General features: G+C 43.4%; 1 protein-coding gene across 2 annotated transcripts in view; it reads left to right on the top strand.

Moving 5' to 3' along the window:
• arhgap46a (Rho GTPase activating protein 46a) overlaps positions 1–18836 on the top strand; it is a 44647-nt gene that overhangs the window by 1493 nt on the left and 24318 nt on the right. For both annotated transcript variants that reach the window (XM_088005391.1, XM_088005392.1), the window contains exon 2: positions 14478–14987. In XM_088005391.1, coding sequence (XP_087861517.1) covers positions 14478–14987 — 510 coding nt within the window. The remainder of the gene's footprint in view (positions 1–14477; positions 14988–18836) is intronic.

Genomic DNA, 18836 nt, shown 5'->3' with positions numbered 1-18836 from the left:
AACGTCTGCAGCTCTTAGTCGCTAATTAAGAGTTTTAAAGAGCTACAACACAGCAGTAGCTGTAGTGTGACTTGAAATGTATCTTCTCCCAAATGATATACCACCAGCAGCCACATCGTTTGAATTGGCTTTGATCTCGTCCAGTAATTTGCTGGACTAACTTTCCTCTTTGCTGTGGTTTAGGAGGCCAGTAAATGTTCCACAGTCTCCCATTTGTTGCTCCGGTTTTCACTGGTGGCTCATTCAGCCTCAGCTATAAGGGTTCATATTCTGCTGGATGCCTTCACCATCTGCTTTTCAGAGCAGATGTGCTTTAAAACTTTACTCCGTTTTATTTTTTTTTCATTGGATTTCAGCCCCTACAGCTACATTCTCCTCAGATGTTCACCATCGTTTAGTGTGATGTAAAGTGATTTTCCTGATAGAAGCTCCTGACCCCCAAGTGTTTGTGGGGAGCAGTCATATATCTCTGGTTTGCCAGTTGTGACATAGTATTTCCATTCAGTAGTTATTTAAATCCTGGGACCTGTCTGTTGTGCTCTTTGGTCTTCACAATGCTGTTTGTTCACTGTTGTCCTCAATATTCAGATTAAATGGCACAAAGGTGATGAGTTGTACTGGATTTTAATTGGGGATGTCGGTGTAAAAGGGACTTGATACAAACACACACCTCATTTTTCATATCTTCTGTTTGTGAAAGCGTTTCACAGACATCCATCCGTTTTCCTGGATAATCTGCGCAGCTTTGTGCTGGTCTACCACATGAAATCTTGGTGACAATATGTGAAAGATGTAAGGAATGTATACATATTCCCTAGGCATTGTTGTGGCTCAATTGATGAATCATTTTTGTTTTATCCCTGGTACATGTGTACCAAGTGCAGATTTTTTTTTTTTTTTTTTTTTTATAACATGTCATCTGACTGCCGAGACCTCTTGTTGACAGCTGTTCCACATACATAATCTAAAATAAAAAAAACCCAAAGCTATTGATGTTGTTTACATAGCCTGAAGCTGCTGGTTTGGTACAGCAGGCCAACATGGCTTCTTGGGTGCAGCAGATCCCATCACCATCCTGCCTGGGTGCTGCGGTTTAAAGGTTTTTCTCTCCATTTCTACTAAGCTCGTCTCCCATCGTTTTATGGTGTAAACTCTGATCCATTTGTTGTCGCCGCAAGGCAGAGTTTATCTTCCTTGCACGGGCTTGTTAATATGAATGGCTGGAATCACAATGGGACGTCACCTCGGTGTTTACCCTGATGGGCTGCTGGAGACGCTTCAGACAAAAGGAGAACAACTTACTTTACACACCCCTCTCACTCCCTACCTATCGTCTTTACAGGATGAATCAAAGTGTCGTCAAAGAGACAAAAAGACAAGAAATCCTGACAATTAACTAATCTTTTTGCTGGTCTACGGGACATTTTAAAGTGTTTTTGACGTTGAGTGCTTCTAAAACTCGATTCTAAATCATGATAACTCAATTATTGAAATAACCATCAACTAATTTAGTAATTAATTAATTAACTGGAGTATACAGACTCACAAAAAGACCAATTGCTGAAAGTACAACATATTCAGAGAAGTAATGAAACCAAAACTGACTCATCTCTGTTTATAGACAAACAAAACTTTGTCTATAAATATTTTTCACTCAGAACTCGCATGGCATAGTTGTCACTGTAATAAATACACAAATCTATTAATGTCCGATTATCTGTTGATCCAAAAACAGATAAACAGTATCTCATATGTTGATCGCCGTCTCAGATGGTCAAGCATTTACTAATTTTTGGCAACAAAATATTCATTTTTCCATTTTTAAAAATGAGTTGAATTACTGCTTTATTTGCATATTTTAATGTATTTCTAATACAGTATAAAAAAGTCTGAAATTAAAAATCTGCAGACCAATATTTGAATATGATTAATCGACTGTCAAAAACAATCAACAGATTAATTGTTAACTAAAATCGTTAGCTGCAGCCCTAGTATTCCTCATGTCTTTCTTTCTTTCTTTCTTTTTCCTGGACTGTAATCCTGTTCAGATCTGCGGATCAGCTCTGTTGAACCCAACACACCCTTCTAATTTGACCCTGGTTCGCCGTGACCTGCAGCAGTGACTCCGTAATGAGGTTAAGGTGGTTTATAGTCAAACACGCTTATCTTCACCTGCACGTAACCATTTGATGTTGCGCACTTTTCGTCCTCCGGGAGCTGCTTTTCCTCACCTGCGCACAGCAGAGTCGAAGCAAACGCGGAAAATGCTGATCATCACTCGGCCGCATTAAAGCGGATAACAACTCGTTGCACTACACGGGTAGACATCTGAACGGGTGACTCATCTCGTTCTAACCCGTGCAGCCGGTGCGTGTCGTACCGGTGGGCTGTCAAGAAACTGAGTGAAAGGTATAAATCACACAGGAGTGGAACAAAACATGGCCACAAAGTTTTGCACTGGCTCTTCCACTGTTTGAGAAATATTAATCTCTCCCTGCATGCTGATCCCCTGCGATGGCCTCTTAAATCCTCCTCTCCCCGTCGGGCCCCGGACAGACTGAGCGCTAACATCTTCACCAGATTGCTCTGCGTTTCTAATCCTGGAGGGTCGGCGTCTTCACTTCCTCCAGAGGACGGCACGAACAGACGTGCGTATCCTGCCTGGCTCCCTGTCCGCCCACTGACCTCCACTTTAACCTCCTAGCTCCACGCCGGGATTAGATGCTGGCGTCGTTTATCATGTTATCTGGGGGAGCGGGGCGAAGGTGGGGCTCCTCTTAAAATGATGGTACAAATTACTGCTGCTGGTGGAAAAACAAATGGGGGGCCAGCTTGCTTAAATACGTATGTGGTGTTTGTTTAGCAAGAGATGTTTCAGGGGAAGTGAAGTTTTTGAACAAAATTGTTCAAAAATGTAATTTTTTTTATTTTAAAAAACGAAAGAAATGGAATTGTTTGGTCCACTTATGGCTGAAAGTTGAACCACCTTACATTGAAAAAATGAAATTAGTATAATGGTAAAGATCACATTTTCTCTCACGATTCAAACAGATGCATTAATTTTGTAAAATTTGCTCAAACTAGTCTTGGTATGTAAAGCCTGTAAGATGAAACTTCATTTGAAATCACAACATTTTACCACTTATTACCCTTGTTTTATGATGCGGTACTGTTTTTGTACTAAGAAATCTAGTTATCAAGTAGGCCTCTCTGCCTCTACTTTGGTTTGGTTTCATTGGTGTTTCTGATTTTCTATTTACTGCAACTGAATTGTTGAATCACCAGCAAAAGAAATACAATAAAACTTACAACAATAAAGCAGGAATTGGATTTATCTTGTTTGGACAAGTGACCCCATTGTTCGCTTTGTGACAGCTGGTGTGCTGGACGGAAAGAGGCGTGTTTGTGCTAAACGCTGATCCCGTCCTCATATCTGACCTCAAAAGTCTCCATATGTTTTCAGGTAGCCAGTGGGAGGCCGGGGGGATTTCAGGAATGACTACACCAAGAGTTCAGTGATCCTGTTGCCGAGTGCGACCTCAGACAGACACCGACTGTTCAGCTGAGCTGGACGGAGGGTGGAGGTTCCTGAAAGCTCTGCCAGGAGAATGCAGGCCGATGGACCTGACAATACTCTCCATAGAGAGATCTGAGCAACGCTTCTCCTCATTCAGTTTGTTGGCAGATACTGTGGCCGGGTATCTGAAGAAACTTTGAAGTGCCAACCCACAAAAACCTTTTCCTGGAGCTGTTGAAAGGTTTAGGCGCTTTTATTTCACAACTAGTGGAGAATCACTTGGCTTCAGCGGGGTCTGAGCAGTTTGGCGGCTCATGGAAGTGAATTCACTCAAGCCATGTAAAATTGTTTGTTGGAAGAGAGTATGGGAAACGTTGGCCTTGCCCAAGGTGGCTCGGTGACCCTGTGGGATCCCATTCTAAGTCTGTGCCAAAGGAGAGGCGGAAATTGTCTCTCGTTTTTAAATTTGGGGCAGCTGGTATTGGAGGTCACCCCAGACCTCTCCTACATGACCCAGACTCCTCCCTCTAGCCTAGCTCTGATTGGCTGGACTCTCCTCGTGTGGTGGCGGCACAGAGACCTCCTTGAATGGGCGCCCGCCTGTTGATCTGACAATAGTTGGCTTTGTTGTGCACCACCACAGGCTTCAGAAGAAGGTTTATTTCAAAGGCTTTGTAATGCATAAGGTCACGTGTCGTCATGGGTCCTTCTTATGTACAAGGTACCATATTTTGTCCCTTTACAAAATGCTTCTTAGGCACAAGCTAGTTGGTTTACCAATGTATACCAAATTTTTAACCTCTTATAAATGTATGGACAGTTGTTTCTGTCAGACTCTAAATTCATTTGATGTTGCTATGAATTTAAACACATAGCACAAAGATCTAACAGGTGTTTGGTAAGTAAATTAGAAAAATAAACTTTGACTGCCAGACGGTGGCGAAGTGTTTCCAATTTGATGCTTGGCGTGTGCATCAACAGGCATTAGTGATGCACATACAATACTTTGGTTGTTCAGTGAATTAATACAACAGTAGACAGTTGTCCAAAGGGGGTTAAAAGTTGGAGCTTCAAAAGTCTTGTACTGCTCTGATGACATAAAGTGCTTTTAAAGACATGCCAGAGACCAGAGTTGCTGTCCCTACCCCACCTGTTGCTGCACACTGCTCGTCTGTTGGCTGAAAGAGGGCCAGTACGTTGTTTGTGTAGCTAAAGTTTGAGTCATGAGTCTTCATTGCATTCTGTGACTCGAGACGATGAAGCCTACCATTAACTTGCTGCTAATATATCCATGCTAACTAGCTAGCTAATTTTTCTGTGTCTGTCGTTAAGTGCAGATCCTGTTGGCTGAACAACATTTGTTTTTGCTACTAGCTCACATTTGCTGCCAACGCATTTGAGGCTAGGTGCATTCTGTGCAAAACACATTTAAGCTAGGCACCACAGGGGGCTTTGTGACGCTTTCTGTAGTACAAAAGGATCCCCCAACCATTCCCTATATTTATGATTTTTTTTGTCTTAAATTTCATTCAAGGTAGCATTAAAAGTTCTTAAAAGTCTTAAATTTGACTTGTTTAATTTGAAATAAACCCAGTAGGATCATGTTATACATTTTCTTCATTGTACCAGGACTGTGATCCAGCAAAACTGTTGTATATTACAGAGTTAAGGTTGTGATACTGTGAGAATCCCATTATGACCCAGAGCAAGTTGACCTATTTTTCTCAGTGATATCGGTGTCCACATCACGCACCGTCTAATTCGCCTTTGTTTTCAATCGGGTAGTGTTTTGCGGAACAACTCGGATTGGAAAAGGTTATGTTTTTCTTTGTGTTTTTCTTTTTTTTTTTTTTTTACCTTGCATCAGTTTGAGAGAAACCCCATGTTTAGACTAGTTTGTATGCGCCAGCCCTGTAGCGCTTCGAGCAAACTGGTTCGTCTGGTTGTTGAACCTTTAGGTGCGTCACTGTGGTGAGCAACAAATATCGGCCCAGCTCAGTTGACAACTGGACTAGACAGTTTTAGGGTTACTGAGAGTCTGTTCACTCTTCTCCACTAAGTGGCAATGACATTTATCTGTTCAGATAAAACGTCCTTAGAGAGGGAACACTTTCCATGTGTGATTTCACATGACGCAATATAAGGCAGTCTTAGGACCATTGTTTCACCCATTATTAACGGCTTTCTAGTCTTATCCCAATGTTTGGAAGTGAATCCGGTCACAGGGATGAGAGCGCGGGGGGGTGCCTACAGCTCTCTCGTATCCGACCCCTTTTTCCCTCAGCAAGGCATGCAGATTCTTGGCTGTTGAGTCTTTACTCTTCTTCCAGTCTTCAATCTTTGCTGGCTCAAATAAAGCAGCTCTAGCGTGCTTCCCGTGTCTAAGAGTGTAAGACGATCCTCTCCCCCCCATAAACTCGTTTTCCAGCGTGTGACGAGGAATGGACATCGACAACTGCTGGAGATCCAAACAGAACAGGAAGAGGAAGCTGGAGGAGGCTTGAAGCAAAGGGAAAGTCGGTGGATTAGTTCCCGCCATCATTTCTCTTCAGGAATCCAAAGTATTTGTTGGCAAATTTTGTGGAGAAAGGGGTCTTGTAATGTGGTGGTGTTTAAGAAAATAGACGAGGATTTGTAGAATCGGACATAAAACAACTAAGAATAAAAAAAACAAGAAAGCTGTAGGTCTGGTATATAAAATAAATGCTAAGCTAAAAACGGATCAGGACGGGTAAATGACAACCTGAAGCCTAACATTAACTTTAATGTAGATTGCTGTGGGGATGAGTACCTCCTACATGTCTCTAGCAGAGTTACAGTGCCTTGCAAAAGTCTTCATATCACTTGAAGATCTTCGCTTTACAACCACAAACTTCGTTGTATTAAATTTGGACTCTATCTAGCAGATGTAAGAAATGACGAATGGTTTTACAAATGATTCTGAAAAGTGTGGCGCTCACTTGTGTTCAATTCCGGACACCGTGTAATGAAATCTTGTGCAACCAGCTGCAATTATAAACCATTTTATCAGTAAATACTGACTGTATAATCTCATCCTCCCATGCGACTTCCCCACTCAGCTCCTTCAGACTAGCAGCAGCAATTAGCAAACATCTAGTGGAACTGCAAGTTTGCTTAGCTCATCAAACAAATTACTTTTCAGTCTCAGGTTCCTAAGAACTGTTGTAAATGGGTGTAATGAGAAGCATCGTGGTGAAGGCAAAGTGTCAGAGTAGGAGCTTCTTAAAGACACAGAGGCCAACTTCAAGGCGTCAAATTGCAAACTTAAATTTCTTTTCAGTCATGTTTCATATATTTGGCCTTTTTATTACAACTGAAGGTAACAGCTACTGGATTGTGCTATAAAATCCCACTATGTGCCTGGAAAATACATGATGCTTCCCTTAAGAGAAATGTCTTTCAGTATTAGTTGTGTTATGTCTTTGATTGTATTGTACATTTATTTTCAGTTCAGTCTGTTTTAGCTTTTCCAGAACTTTTGAACTTTTCCAGAAGAATGGGTATTTAGGAAACTTAAAAGATACCTACAAATCAGTCAACTAGACAGTCATACAAAAAAACAAACAATCCTTCTGGAGATTGGCTGATTAGGCAGTTTTCTTGATCTTTTCTTCATTTGCATTTACAAAAAAACAAATTGAAAGGCACCAAAACAGCAGTTTTTGTCTGAGTAAGGTGAATCCTTACAAGTCAATTGCATACAGCGTGACATTGTGTAGTTTAAACAACTGAAGGGACTGTTCTGATTTTTCAATCGGGACTAAAAAGCAGCCAGCATTTACAGAAAACAACTCTTCAAAGGCTCCTCAGAAAGTGAAGAAGCATTGCTGAATACAAGCTGTGCTGCGGGTGTCCTGCTCCCTTCTCCCTCTGACACGATAGGAATGGGAGGTGTTAAACAAAAGCCCCAGAGAATGTGTGCACGGCAGGTGCAGGACGTTTTTCTGTCATGTGAGGTATGTGCACTCTCCCCTCTCTCTGGATTGTTCCGGACATCTGGGGTGGTGAGTTGGACCCCAGTCACGCATCTTGCACCTCATCTCAGTTTTTTTTCCTGTTTTCCTGCAGGAGCAGCTCTGGCTTTTGCCGCCCCTCCATTTGGCTTTGCGGCCCTCCTCGTCACGCTGCGAAACAGAAGCGAGGCCCTGGGCCCTGCGGCGTGTCGGGTTTACAGTTACAGCTACTGGAACTGCTGCCAAGTGCTCTGTTGTCGGTCCATATCTACGCTTCATGCTTTACAATATTTAGATAAGCGCGTTGCTTAGCAGCCACCCTGAATAGACTTTGTACATGCTTTATCCATAACCAAACAGAAGTGTCGTATTTTGGCAGATCGTGTCTTGTGTTTCATTCACAGGCCTCTGCATGCTTTGTTTGGGAAAATAACTCAGTAGTTTTTCAGCATTGCACAATTTAACTGCTTTTCTCCGTGTGGTGAGATGATTTAACACTTCTCCCTTTCCCTGGAGGCACCATCTTATTTTTAAGTTGGTATCTGAGCAGAAATAGGAGGCAGCTACTCCTGTAAATACACCGGTAAAGGGTGGACCCCTACCACTTGTTGCTGGGCTCGGCGATTCAGGGTGCTAAGGTTTCCTGGATGAATGGCGAGCCCTGTGTGAGCGCTCCGCCTGCCTTGGTCCATCAGGAACAGCTCAGAGTGGGCTGTTTGTCAGAGAAGGTTCTCGATTACCTGGCATCATACTGCCTCAATGCTTTCCTCTTAGTCTAGTTCACTTTAATCAAACTCTAGTTCTCCTTTGAAAGTCTGGTTCGTTTGGGGAGGTGTGAAAGCGCCATCGAACTCTGGTGCAGACTCTGGTCCGCCTAAAAACCCAGGTCTCGGTTCAGTTGGAATGAACTCTGTGGTGGTACGAACGCATATTTGGACACAAGCAAACCGGAGACCGCTCCCAAAGCATGAAAAGAACTACAGTGCAAGGCATTCGGGGTACAAGCAACCAAAACAAATACAGGTGTCTTGCGCTAGCGGGAGAAATGGATTGTGGTCTTTTACCAAAGACAAAAGAGAAATCCTTCTGCTAAATTCTGATGCTACTCCATTTTTATTCACATTTTTTGCGAAGGAGGAAGTTGCGCTCCTGTCGTCTTTCAATGATTTTTGTGTTTCCTGGAGTAACTATTGGTGCAGCGCCACCACTGGTGAGGAGGGGAACAGGTTTCTCAATTAGTTTGAATTGTTTGACACGATTCAGTGTGAAAGCAAAACACACCAGCGGAAAATGTAACAAATATTGCAATTTTTGTCCCCAAAGGAACCGAGTCTACTGGACTTTCATGTGTGAAACACGAACTCTCCAACAGCCCCCTCTGAGCTTTGTCAGAGGTGTCCTATCCGTACATCGCAAAATGCCAGAGTGGCAATGAAGCAGAAAGCTGCAATTCAGCCGTTCCTTGATGATCTGATTAAACGCTACCGCTGGAGTTCACTACGCAACTCTCTGCTGTTTCTTTCTTTCTCTCCTTGTTGAACTCATTGGTATTCAAGTTTGTTTGAAACCCACAACTGGACAATGACACATGGTTACTCGTTGCCCTATTTCCAGAGACTGCATTGTCCAGTCCTGTATGTTTACAGCTACTGGGAAAAGTGCCATTTACACTTTGGCGTTGGCTTCGAACAATGGGGCAGATTCCATGTTCTGTTGTTTCCCTCGCTCTGGGAAACTGCCCTCGTTCCCAGTTATTTTTGGAGCCGATGGTAAAAATCTGTTTGATAGATGTCTTATGTCTCTCTCAGAAAGCTGCTGAGATTGATATGATGGTGGGGAAGGTGTGTTTAGTCTCTGTATCTTTTAGTCCTGATGGTGGATTTACAATTTGACCAGCTTTATTTTTAGCTGCTGTGGAAAAAAAAGAGAGAAAAAACACGCAGCTGAAGCGTCTCCTTGACCCAGTTGGGAGATAGAAACCCTTGTTTCACACCACAATGAAATGGACGCTGCATTTCTTCCTAGCGTTTCTTTCTTGTTTTGGGAAGTTAAGACACGAAATGTTAAACCAGCTCTTTATTCAGAGAGTTTCTGAAAGAAGAGAACGGACAAAAAAACATTTCCATTCCCAGTCGTTGGAGTGAAACAGAAACCGGTGTGCTTCAGCTGGAGTTTCCCCTCAAGGTAAATCAGGTGCTGTATTCATCAGTCATAGGACCGCATGCGTATCAAGTTCATTTTAGATCAATAAGAAAAAAAAAACAAAACATTCCTGTCAGAGCTGAACTTCAGCGAGCTGGTTGCAGACTGCATTCCAAGCCATTTATGAACATTTACAGCATGAAGCACATTATGTGGAGTCCTCAGCTATTCTTTCATGTTTGCCTCTCGACTCAGACAGACTGCCTACCGCTGAGGCAACTGAGGTTAATTTACATGGTGTCATGTGCAGTCTACATACACAGAGTACTATTTACAAGCGCTATGCAACAAAAACAATTTTTCTCTCTCCCTATTTTTTTGTTCTGCCTTGTTCATGAAGTATATTAATTACTTTTTGTTACTTCAGCTGTTTCACAACAAGATGTTCCTAAATTCAAATCTCAGCCACGACCATTTTGTTTTAACTTTGCATGTTGTTTTGCAAGCGTTGGATTTTTTTCTGTGTTCTCTAGTTGGTGTCATGCAGGAGGTACATTTACTGATCCAGATCTTTTATCTGATCTTTTTTTTTGTAAAGCTTTGACCTGCCAATACTGATTTAAGCAGATTCAAAACCTGAGAATCTAATCAGTTCAAAATTTACGAGCTCCACACTTTGAGTTTAGCTTCACCTTTGATGTTTTAAATTAAAAAGAAAAAACTGTAAAAACATTCCGCTTTCACAACAACAAAATCTAAGTAACATCACAATAAAACAAGCGGGTTCCAAACTGTATACAATAATGTCTCTCTTCATTGAACTCAAGAGGTTCAGTGTGCTACATAGAAAAAGAAAACGGCAAATTATTTTCTACTGAATCCATAAATGCCATCTCCAGGTCCCTTCTGTAACGTTGTCATTGTTGATCAATTCTGGCGTAAAAGTTACTTAACTCTGATTTTCCAGCGGTTCTGGCACCGATGAGCAATCAACTGATTTGGATTGTGAAACATAAATTTGATTGGTGATGTACAGACATCTGTTTGCTGGTATTCCCTGTTTGTTAAACTCTCTCCAACCACTAGAATCCTTTACAAAAACACAGCAAAAAACAGTGGCAGGATCACTAAGTGGATGAGACGTTTATAGTGATGTAATGGCACGGCATTGGCTTGGCGCTCGGATGGTGGAAAAGCAAATAGTTTGTGTTTTTTTGTTGTTGTTTTTTTAACGGAACCAGTGAAGAACTGGCTGGTTAAATACTGGAACCACTTTGGTGCAAAAGCCGTACAATGAGGCCCTTTAATCAGGGTGTACAACCACCCTTAAGTCCTAGATTCGTGTATCTAAAATTAAAGCCTTAAAATGACTTAAATTCATTTAAAAAATGCAAGTTGTCCTTAAATAAGTTAACCATAGGTCTTAGATTTTGTCGTGGCAGGACAGTCTTGTATACTCAGACTTTATTAAACTTTTCTAAAGTTCAAGTCACCCGCAGACATCTTCACTGCATTCTGCGATTCCCTTTAATTGAGGCTACCAGTAGCTAGCTGCCAATATACCCTTGCTAGCTGGCTAGCTTTTTTTATCATGAGTAAGTGCAAATTTACCCCAAATGTTTTTTTTTTTACATATCCATCGTGCTACAAGTCTTAAATTTTAAATTTCATTCATAATTTTAAAAGTCTTACATTTGAGTTGGTGAAACCCTGTTAATGAACTGGTGACCAATCTACGCTGTACATCACCCCTCAGATGGAACATCGTTGAGTTTAATCGATGCAGCAATTTAGTTAAAATATAAAACACATTTAATCCTGTTTTAGGTGAATTTGTTAAAGGCTTTTGCTTGTCTTTGCAGTTTTTCCTCAGTATTAATTTCAGTCTGAACACTAGCCAGCCTCCCTACTTATCTTTCCATGTCAACAGAGCCCAGCAGGCTAGCTCTCAGCTCTAACCGCTGATTATTTACTCAAAGGGAGCCGGCCTTTGCGACTGACGCAGCCTGCGCTGCTCGGCTCATCAGCCACGTCCCTGACTGCTGACCCCCTGAATCCTGCTTTCCTGCCTCCTCTCTTCACTACAGTGGACATTTGAGGCATTCAAGGGACAAAACTCATCCAACACGTTGCTACTGCTGCTTGTCGAATAGATTCAGACTTTCCCTAGGCAGAAAGTGGTGATTAGCCCAGCTAAATGTTGTTGAATGCAGCTGAGCTTCTTAGTGTGGGAGCGCCTCATTTAGAGACTGGGAGCAATAAAAGGATAAAGGCTCTGGTGTGTGTGTGTGTGTGTGTGCGCGCGTGTGCGTGCGTGGGGAGATGTTGACTGTTGACTTCGCTTTGAATGGCCTATTATATTCCAGGCTTCCCAGCCATTAAGTGTTGCGGCTCTAATCAGTCTGCGAGTCATCTTCTAATAGTTTGCTCTCTTTGTGGGACCTCTGAGTTCGGGGGACGTCAGACGTTACGCCCAACAATGGCAGCTTGTTCTTTGACGCTCATGTGCCCCCTTGCCACAAAAATGTAGCTTTCTTATCGAGTCGTCAGAAAGTTGGAGCCGGTGTGAGGGAATGAAGCAGATGGCTGCCCAGCGGAGAGCCCAGAACCACATGGGAAAGCAGAGCGTGGAAGGCTCCTATGTTCCTCTCCGTGTTTGCTCTGCCTTTACCTGGATGTTTATCAGGGAGCGGGAGCGCCCCGGGCTGCATCTGGCACCCGATTAAACACAACTCCATATTTAAAGCGCGGCGGAACAGGTACCACAGTATTACTCAAGGCGTTCCCGTTAAAACAGAGAACAGCTGTCGTTCCCAGAGTGGGTGACTGTGTAAATCTGGCAGGGCTGACTGGCACCAGTCTTCTGTGTCTATTTCTGAGCCCAAGGTTTGAGCACACAAGCGGAGACTTGGCACGAGCTCAAGGAGCGCATATGTGCGCTTGTTGGTCCACACTCTGATCCACGCTAAGCTTCTTGCACCTCCTGAGCAGCACAGGTAGCCTGGACAGCAAGCCTGCAAACAAAATGACAGAGAGGAGTCGAGGAGGTTTTCTTCCTCCCACCCAGAGACTGGGAAAGCGGCCAAATATCCAGCAGATTCCAGTGACACCAGTTCATCCCCACAGGCCTGTTCTGCCAAAGATATTTAGCTGGAGCTGGGTGGGACACAAAGGAAGAGAAAAGGAGCTCGGCCTGCCAGGATCTTCAAGTGGTCATTGTGAGAGAGGAGAGCAGATTATATGTTGGGTGTTTGGAAGCAGTCCTCTGGGGGTGACCTACACATCGCCTCACTGAAGGACTTCTCCTTTTTCCCACATGAATAGGGCTGGCTTTTTTAAAAATGTATATATAAAGGCTTTCACTGGTGAACTAGATCAAAGGAGTCTAGAAAATAGTTTCATGGCCTGGATACACAGCTCTCAGTGTTTCCATGCACTTTATTTTTATGTAGATAAATGCTTATTAGATGTTTATTTGATTATTGTATTGGAAGCCTTTGAGTCTTGTTTTGTTTCTTAGACAGTAGTTGCATATTTATTCATTTTGGGTTTGTTTTGGATTTTGAACATTGCTTAACTTCACATTTTGTGCTTTCCGGTACTTTCTAAAAACAACTCAATCACTTAAAAAAAGAAGCTGTTTTTAGCAATAAGTTGATATTTTTGGTGAACTGAAAATGAGTCGTTTCAAAAACCTCTGGATTATTAAGTGACGATAGACCGGCACTATGCCGTCACCTAGCAACCCCAAGACCCAGCAGATGATGGAAAGGTGTAGCAGAGCACCAAAGTTTCTCTGCTTTTACCCGTTTAAGCTTTTATCCTCTGTCATGGATTACAATGGATTTGGAAATCTTAGACCGATGAGGTCTAACATAAAAACGAGTTTTACTAATGCTAGCCATCTTAATGATGTTAATGTCATTTTAAAAAGTAAGCTCTTTTACTTTTTGGTTTCTCGCACAGTGAGACGGCGCCTCCATATTTATTGCAGGAGGCCTAACAGGGATATTTGAATTCCTTTTGTACCTCTAATGCAGCTTTTAAAGAATCATTGAAAATCTGCATAGTCATTTCACTGGACTGGACACAAAATTCTTACTGGTTGTGCTTCAGACATTGTTCTTGTGACTTTCACCTGTTGAAGAAACTCTTAAAGCCCAATTTAAAATGTGGTCTCTGCAAAGTTGTTTTGTATTTTGACCTAATGGTGGAATAGTCAGTCCCAGGGTTTTAGGTTTTTCTGAAGTATGGTAGAACTATAAACTGGTTCAGACCTTTTCAGCGGCGTACTTATCTCCCGCCCTCCCTACATATCTCCTTTTGTTTCCTGCGCCTCCTCCCTCCCAGCGTTTCTTTTGTGTCCTGCCTGCATTGTGCTGAATTGGCGGTTGCAGACCACTCTGATTGTAGTTGAGCTCTGTGGTTTCTGTGGCGCACCCAGAGCGCGTGGGTCTGTTCGGGCCCCGCCGACTCCACGCTCCGGCTTCCTACCGACATTCCCACCTGTCTCCCGGTTTGAGGGGAACACACTCCATCACTCTACATCCCCACAGTTCAGAGATGACATCACTGAAAGCTCACACTCACACAGATGGATGCTTACGGGGAGCACAGAAATTAAAGCTCTTGCCATATGGACACGTGTGTTTTTGAACCTCTCAGCCTGCCAAACGGCGTGACTTGTTTACCGCCTGTCCAGTTGATTAGTGCTCAGGCGTGACTGCGACCTCTAAAGGTGGATAGCGTCCCATCCTTGGATATTGTGTGTGTGTGTGGGGGGGGTTTGTTTGTTTTTTTTTTACCAGCTGGTAACTCTTTTATCTTGATTTGTTCCTCCTCAGCTCTGATTGGGTGGAGATCCTGGAGCCTCGCTCCCGCGAGCGCATGTATGTCAACCTGACCACGGGCGAATGCGGCTGGGATCCCCCTACCGGCGTTCCCGTCCGCCAGGCAGACGGCAACCAGTGGTGGGAACTGTTTGACCCCCACAGCGGCCGCTTCTACTACTACAACTCTACAGGGCGCCGCACGGTCTGGCACCGGCCCCAGGGGGCCGACATAGTGCCCCTCTCCCAGCTGCAGGCCATGAAGCGGTGCAGCGACGCCAGGAAGGCCGGCGGGGCGGCGGAGGAGCACCACCACCGCTCCACCACCGGAAGCATAGGCAGCGTGGGGAGCCAGGGGCGCCGCACCCCTATGGCCGAGCGGGACGGCGACGGCCCGTTGCCCAGAGCCCCAGAGCCGTCCGAGCAGAGCGCCAACTCCGAGCCGGACCCGGCAGCGGGCGGCCGAACCAAAGGAGATGGTAGCAGCTCCGAACACGAGGCGGAGGACGGCAAAGACCCTCAGAGGTAAGCGACTACGTCCGGCCAGGTTTTTATGTGACCCCCTAGATCAGGGGTCTGCAACCTGCGGCTCCACAGGGGCTCATTAGACTGGGGATGGCATTTATCCCAATGTATTGTGGTAGTATTGTGATAATTATAAAGTAATAGTAATTATAAAGTAACGATGGTGACAAACTATTTATTGCTTCTTGTTTTAGGCTGTGACTGCATGAAACGGCATTAACAGCCCCACAGACACAAATCCTGCTCTTGGAAAAACAAACCATTTGTTATGCCTCTTTAGGACAGCAGTCACTTAGAAATGTGTGGTTTTTATTTGACTTCTCACAATAACTTCATTTAATCATATTTTAAAAATTATGGATATTTATTGACTCACTCACTGAACAAACAGTGGAGAAAATGGTAAAACTAACAATCCTGACAAGACAGTTTTTTTTAAAACATTAACTGGATTTTATTGTGATGGCAATAAATCAACATACAATAAATGCCTACCCTAACTATAGACCTAAAAGTTTAGTTTTTCTTTATTTTAAAATCTCAAAATAGAAATAAAATGGTGGTTAAAAATAACAAAAATATCCTGTCTATTTATCTAAAATTATAATTATAACTTGTCCTTTTTTTCTTCAAAATGCCATGTAACATTTGGGTCTCTCAGCATGTTTCATGTAGCTCGACTGAGAGTCAAAATGGCTCATTTGAAAGCTTTAAAAGTAGCTAACACCTGCTTTAGATTCCAGAGGGATTCATAAATAAAACCTTCAAGGTAACTATTGTGTACTTAAATTGTATTTTAAGTTTTAATTTCAAGTTCAGTATTATTTATTTATTGAAGTTTAAATGCAGAGGCAGTTGTTTATTGACATTTATGGGTTTTATCAATAGATTCTGTCACAACCGGCCCTTTGAGGACACTCATGATCCTGATGTGGCCCAAAATGAAAATGAGTTCACCACCTCTGCTTTAGGAACTTCTGCTGAGATTAGGTTTGATCATTAGAGGCTCGTATTACCAGAGGACCATTGAGGAAACGCGATACCGATCGGAGCATATGTCACCGCTGCTTGTAAAGACTCTCAAATGCTTCTGTTGTGAGAATTTGCAAGATTGCGTTGACTTTTGACCATCTGGGCCAGACTCAGACTGCTTTTTTGTTTTCTTTTTCACTTATCTGCGCATTCCATACATCCCGAGTTTCCATACGATCGCCTGTGAACCGTGCCCGGCCGTTTGAGCAAATCGCTACCAAATGGGGGGGGGAAACGGTGCGCTATATTAGCGAGCACATCATTTCCCCCCTTGCGCTTGGGTTACTGGTGCAGAACGAGCCCCAACAGTAAGTCATTCAGAGACCCCGTCATGCGCTCGCCGTTGCGGCCTCATCTAGACCGCATCTTTCCCTGTCCAAGTCAAATACCAGACATACCACTTCTGTTTCGCCTGGCGCACGGCCACCGGGGCTATCTCAGTGTCCCTCTGTGTGCTGACCAGCGCTCGGCCCGGCTCGGCTCCAACGCACTGCTCATTTCGTTTTCCTTAAACAAATCCAGGCTCCAGGCCATAGAACGCTGTAACCCCTCTAATGTGCATGCATGAGAGGCATGTGAGAGAATGTTGTGGTGGTTAATAACAAACAGAGCCACCACATTCCTGCTGCTTATGAGCAAGGCTAACCCTGAAAAGTTTTCAGAGGTTTTGTCTTTGAAAATGGATTAGTTTCTTCTTCTTACTGGCTAGCAGCTTGGATCTGCTTTGTATTTTATTTGGGTGCTGCAGAAAGATGGTTGAGGAGTTAAATGGTAATCTCTGGCTGATGGGTGGCATTGGTGGAGGCGGTAGGGCAAAACAACATCGCCAGCTTTGAACGGTTCAGTCAATCATCCAAAAATGGACCCATAGTCATGCTAGCTCTTGCTAAGCACCAGTTTGTTGTGTTGCTACTGAGACAAAACTCACTGAAAAATGGAGCTATCCAATCCCTGGCTCCCTGCTGAGCCAGAGGAAAGAGCAGCTTTCATTGGTAGCTGGGGGCAGGCTCATGGGGAAAAGCAGCCAATCAAATTGTTCTGAGGTCTGTTTCTAAAAATATGGAATCTATATTCACATTTTAAAGTCCAAAGTCACCAATCAGTGCCACACTTTTCAGATCATTTGCGAAATGATTGAAGACAATGTATGACTTTCTTTCACTTTAAAATTATGACCTACTTGATTTCCCATCAAATCCCATTAAAACACATTGAGGTTTGTGGTTTGTAATGCGATAAAATGTGAAAAGAGTCCTAGAGGTATGAGTTAACTTGCCAGCACATTGCTACGGAGAGAGTTTTCACTCTGGGGTCCCACACTGCCGCCCTCAACCCCCCGTGACTCAACCTTTCCCAGAACCTTTTTCTGTCTCTCCTTTAAAACAATAGCCAGCTGTATTCCAACACAGAAAGCCGAGGAGCCTTTAGCCGACAGGATTGATACCCTAATTAACCATATGGTCCTTCACAGGCTCACCACCCTCCGTCTCTCAGCAGGTAATTGGAAACCACAAAACACCCACAGAGGGTGGAATGCGTCGGGCCAAAATGGCTGAAATCGAGGCTTCGGAGAAGATTTGTGATGAGCTGGTTGTTTTCTACTTCTGGTCATCGAATGTTTGCTTGAAAAAAAAAAAAAAAAAGGAGCCGTTTCCTCAATGTCTTTCTTCTTCTCTGTATTAACGTTTGAGCTATTTCGGACATGTCTCAACATGTTCCTGTTTCTTGTAGCGCAGTGGAAATAAAACATTAACATCTGACCTTTTTTAGAAAACAATGCTGCCCTGTGTGGAAACAGGACTGTCCTTTATTTTTGTTTTAGGTTATGACTAAATGCGTTCAGAATAGCTTCCTGACAGCTTAGTTTTTATGAAAGTCTCTAAGCTGCACTCGGCGATGCTGCTTCCTTTCTCTTTGTGGAAGAAAGCTCACACCTGTATTTGTGTTTTGTTTTGGGTTTTTTTTAAAACAATGCTGAATCCAGTCACGTGAGTCTGCACTTGTGTGACTGTCTGTCTCAGTGCCAGATCTGTGAATCATTGACCGAGTCTTATCACATGTGCAGGGAAATTTCTGTGCGTTTCAAGCAGCTCATTAGGGAAGTACCGTGAACTCCTCGGAGAATCGGGTTGGAAAGTGTCAAGGTCTTACCATGACGTAGTAATGAAAATCGATTAAAAACGAGGTGGGAAATTCATTAGTCTACATGGTATTAATGGGGTTAAACACTAAACATAACCAAAGACTTATAGGGCTCTCTGTTTATGTACATAGTGGCTGGGTGTGGGTGTGTTCCCATGCAGCTTTTTAGTTGCACACCTGTAGGGTTCGTCGGATCACAAAGACATTCGGGACGGTTGACTGCCTGCTTTAAGTCGACCAGAAAGCGACTCGAGGAAGTTTACGTGGGCTCTGTGGCTTCTCCTTTGTCTTACGCTGCGCCCTGAGGGGCAGCGTGGACCAGTAAGGCGAACAAAAGGTATTTTCGAACACAGTTCTGCCTCAGGGTGAACTGAAAGCTTCCTTTTTTGTTGTTTTTAGGAAGTTTACGTGTGCTGCCATGAGAGGAACAGCATTCAGTTTGCAAGCAACCTCTAATTTATCCCGGTAATGACCAATCAAAGCAATTCACACTATTAGTCACTGACAAGTTGCATTTCCTGTTTTGGAGTAGCTGAGTTGTGAGTAGTTTTTCTTACTGAGCTGCTTTACAGGCCGTCTGCTCTCGTAGCCAAAGCTACACATGACAGTAAAGCCGGTTTTAACATCGTTTTTTACTTTTGTTAGTTTTTAGTGGGACAGTGTAATTGAGTGATT

This window comes from Poecilia mexicana, unplaced genomic scaffold, assembly GCF_051168715.1.
Source record: "Poecilia mexicana isolate PSO_F unplaced genomic scaffold, ASM5116871v1 scaffold_5, whole genome shotgun sequence".
In the NCBI taxonomy this organism is placed as follows: domain Eukaryota; kingdom Metazoa; phylum Chordata; class Actinopteri; order Cyprinodontiformes; family Poeciliidae; genus Poecilia; species Poecilia mexicana.
The sequence above is the reverse complement of the archived record's forward strand: the minus strand, read 5'-3'. Positions and strand labels throughout refer to the sequence as shown.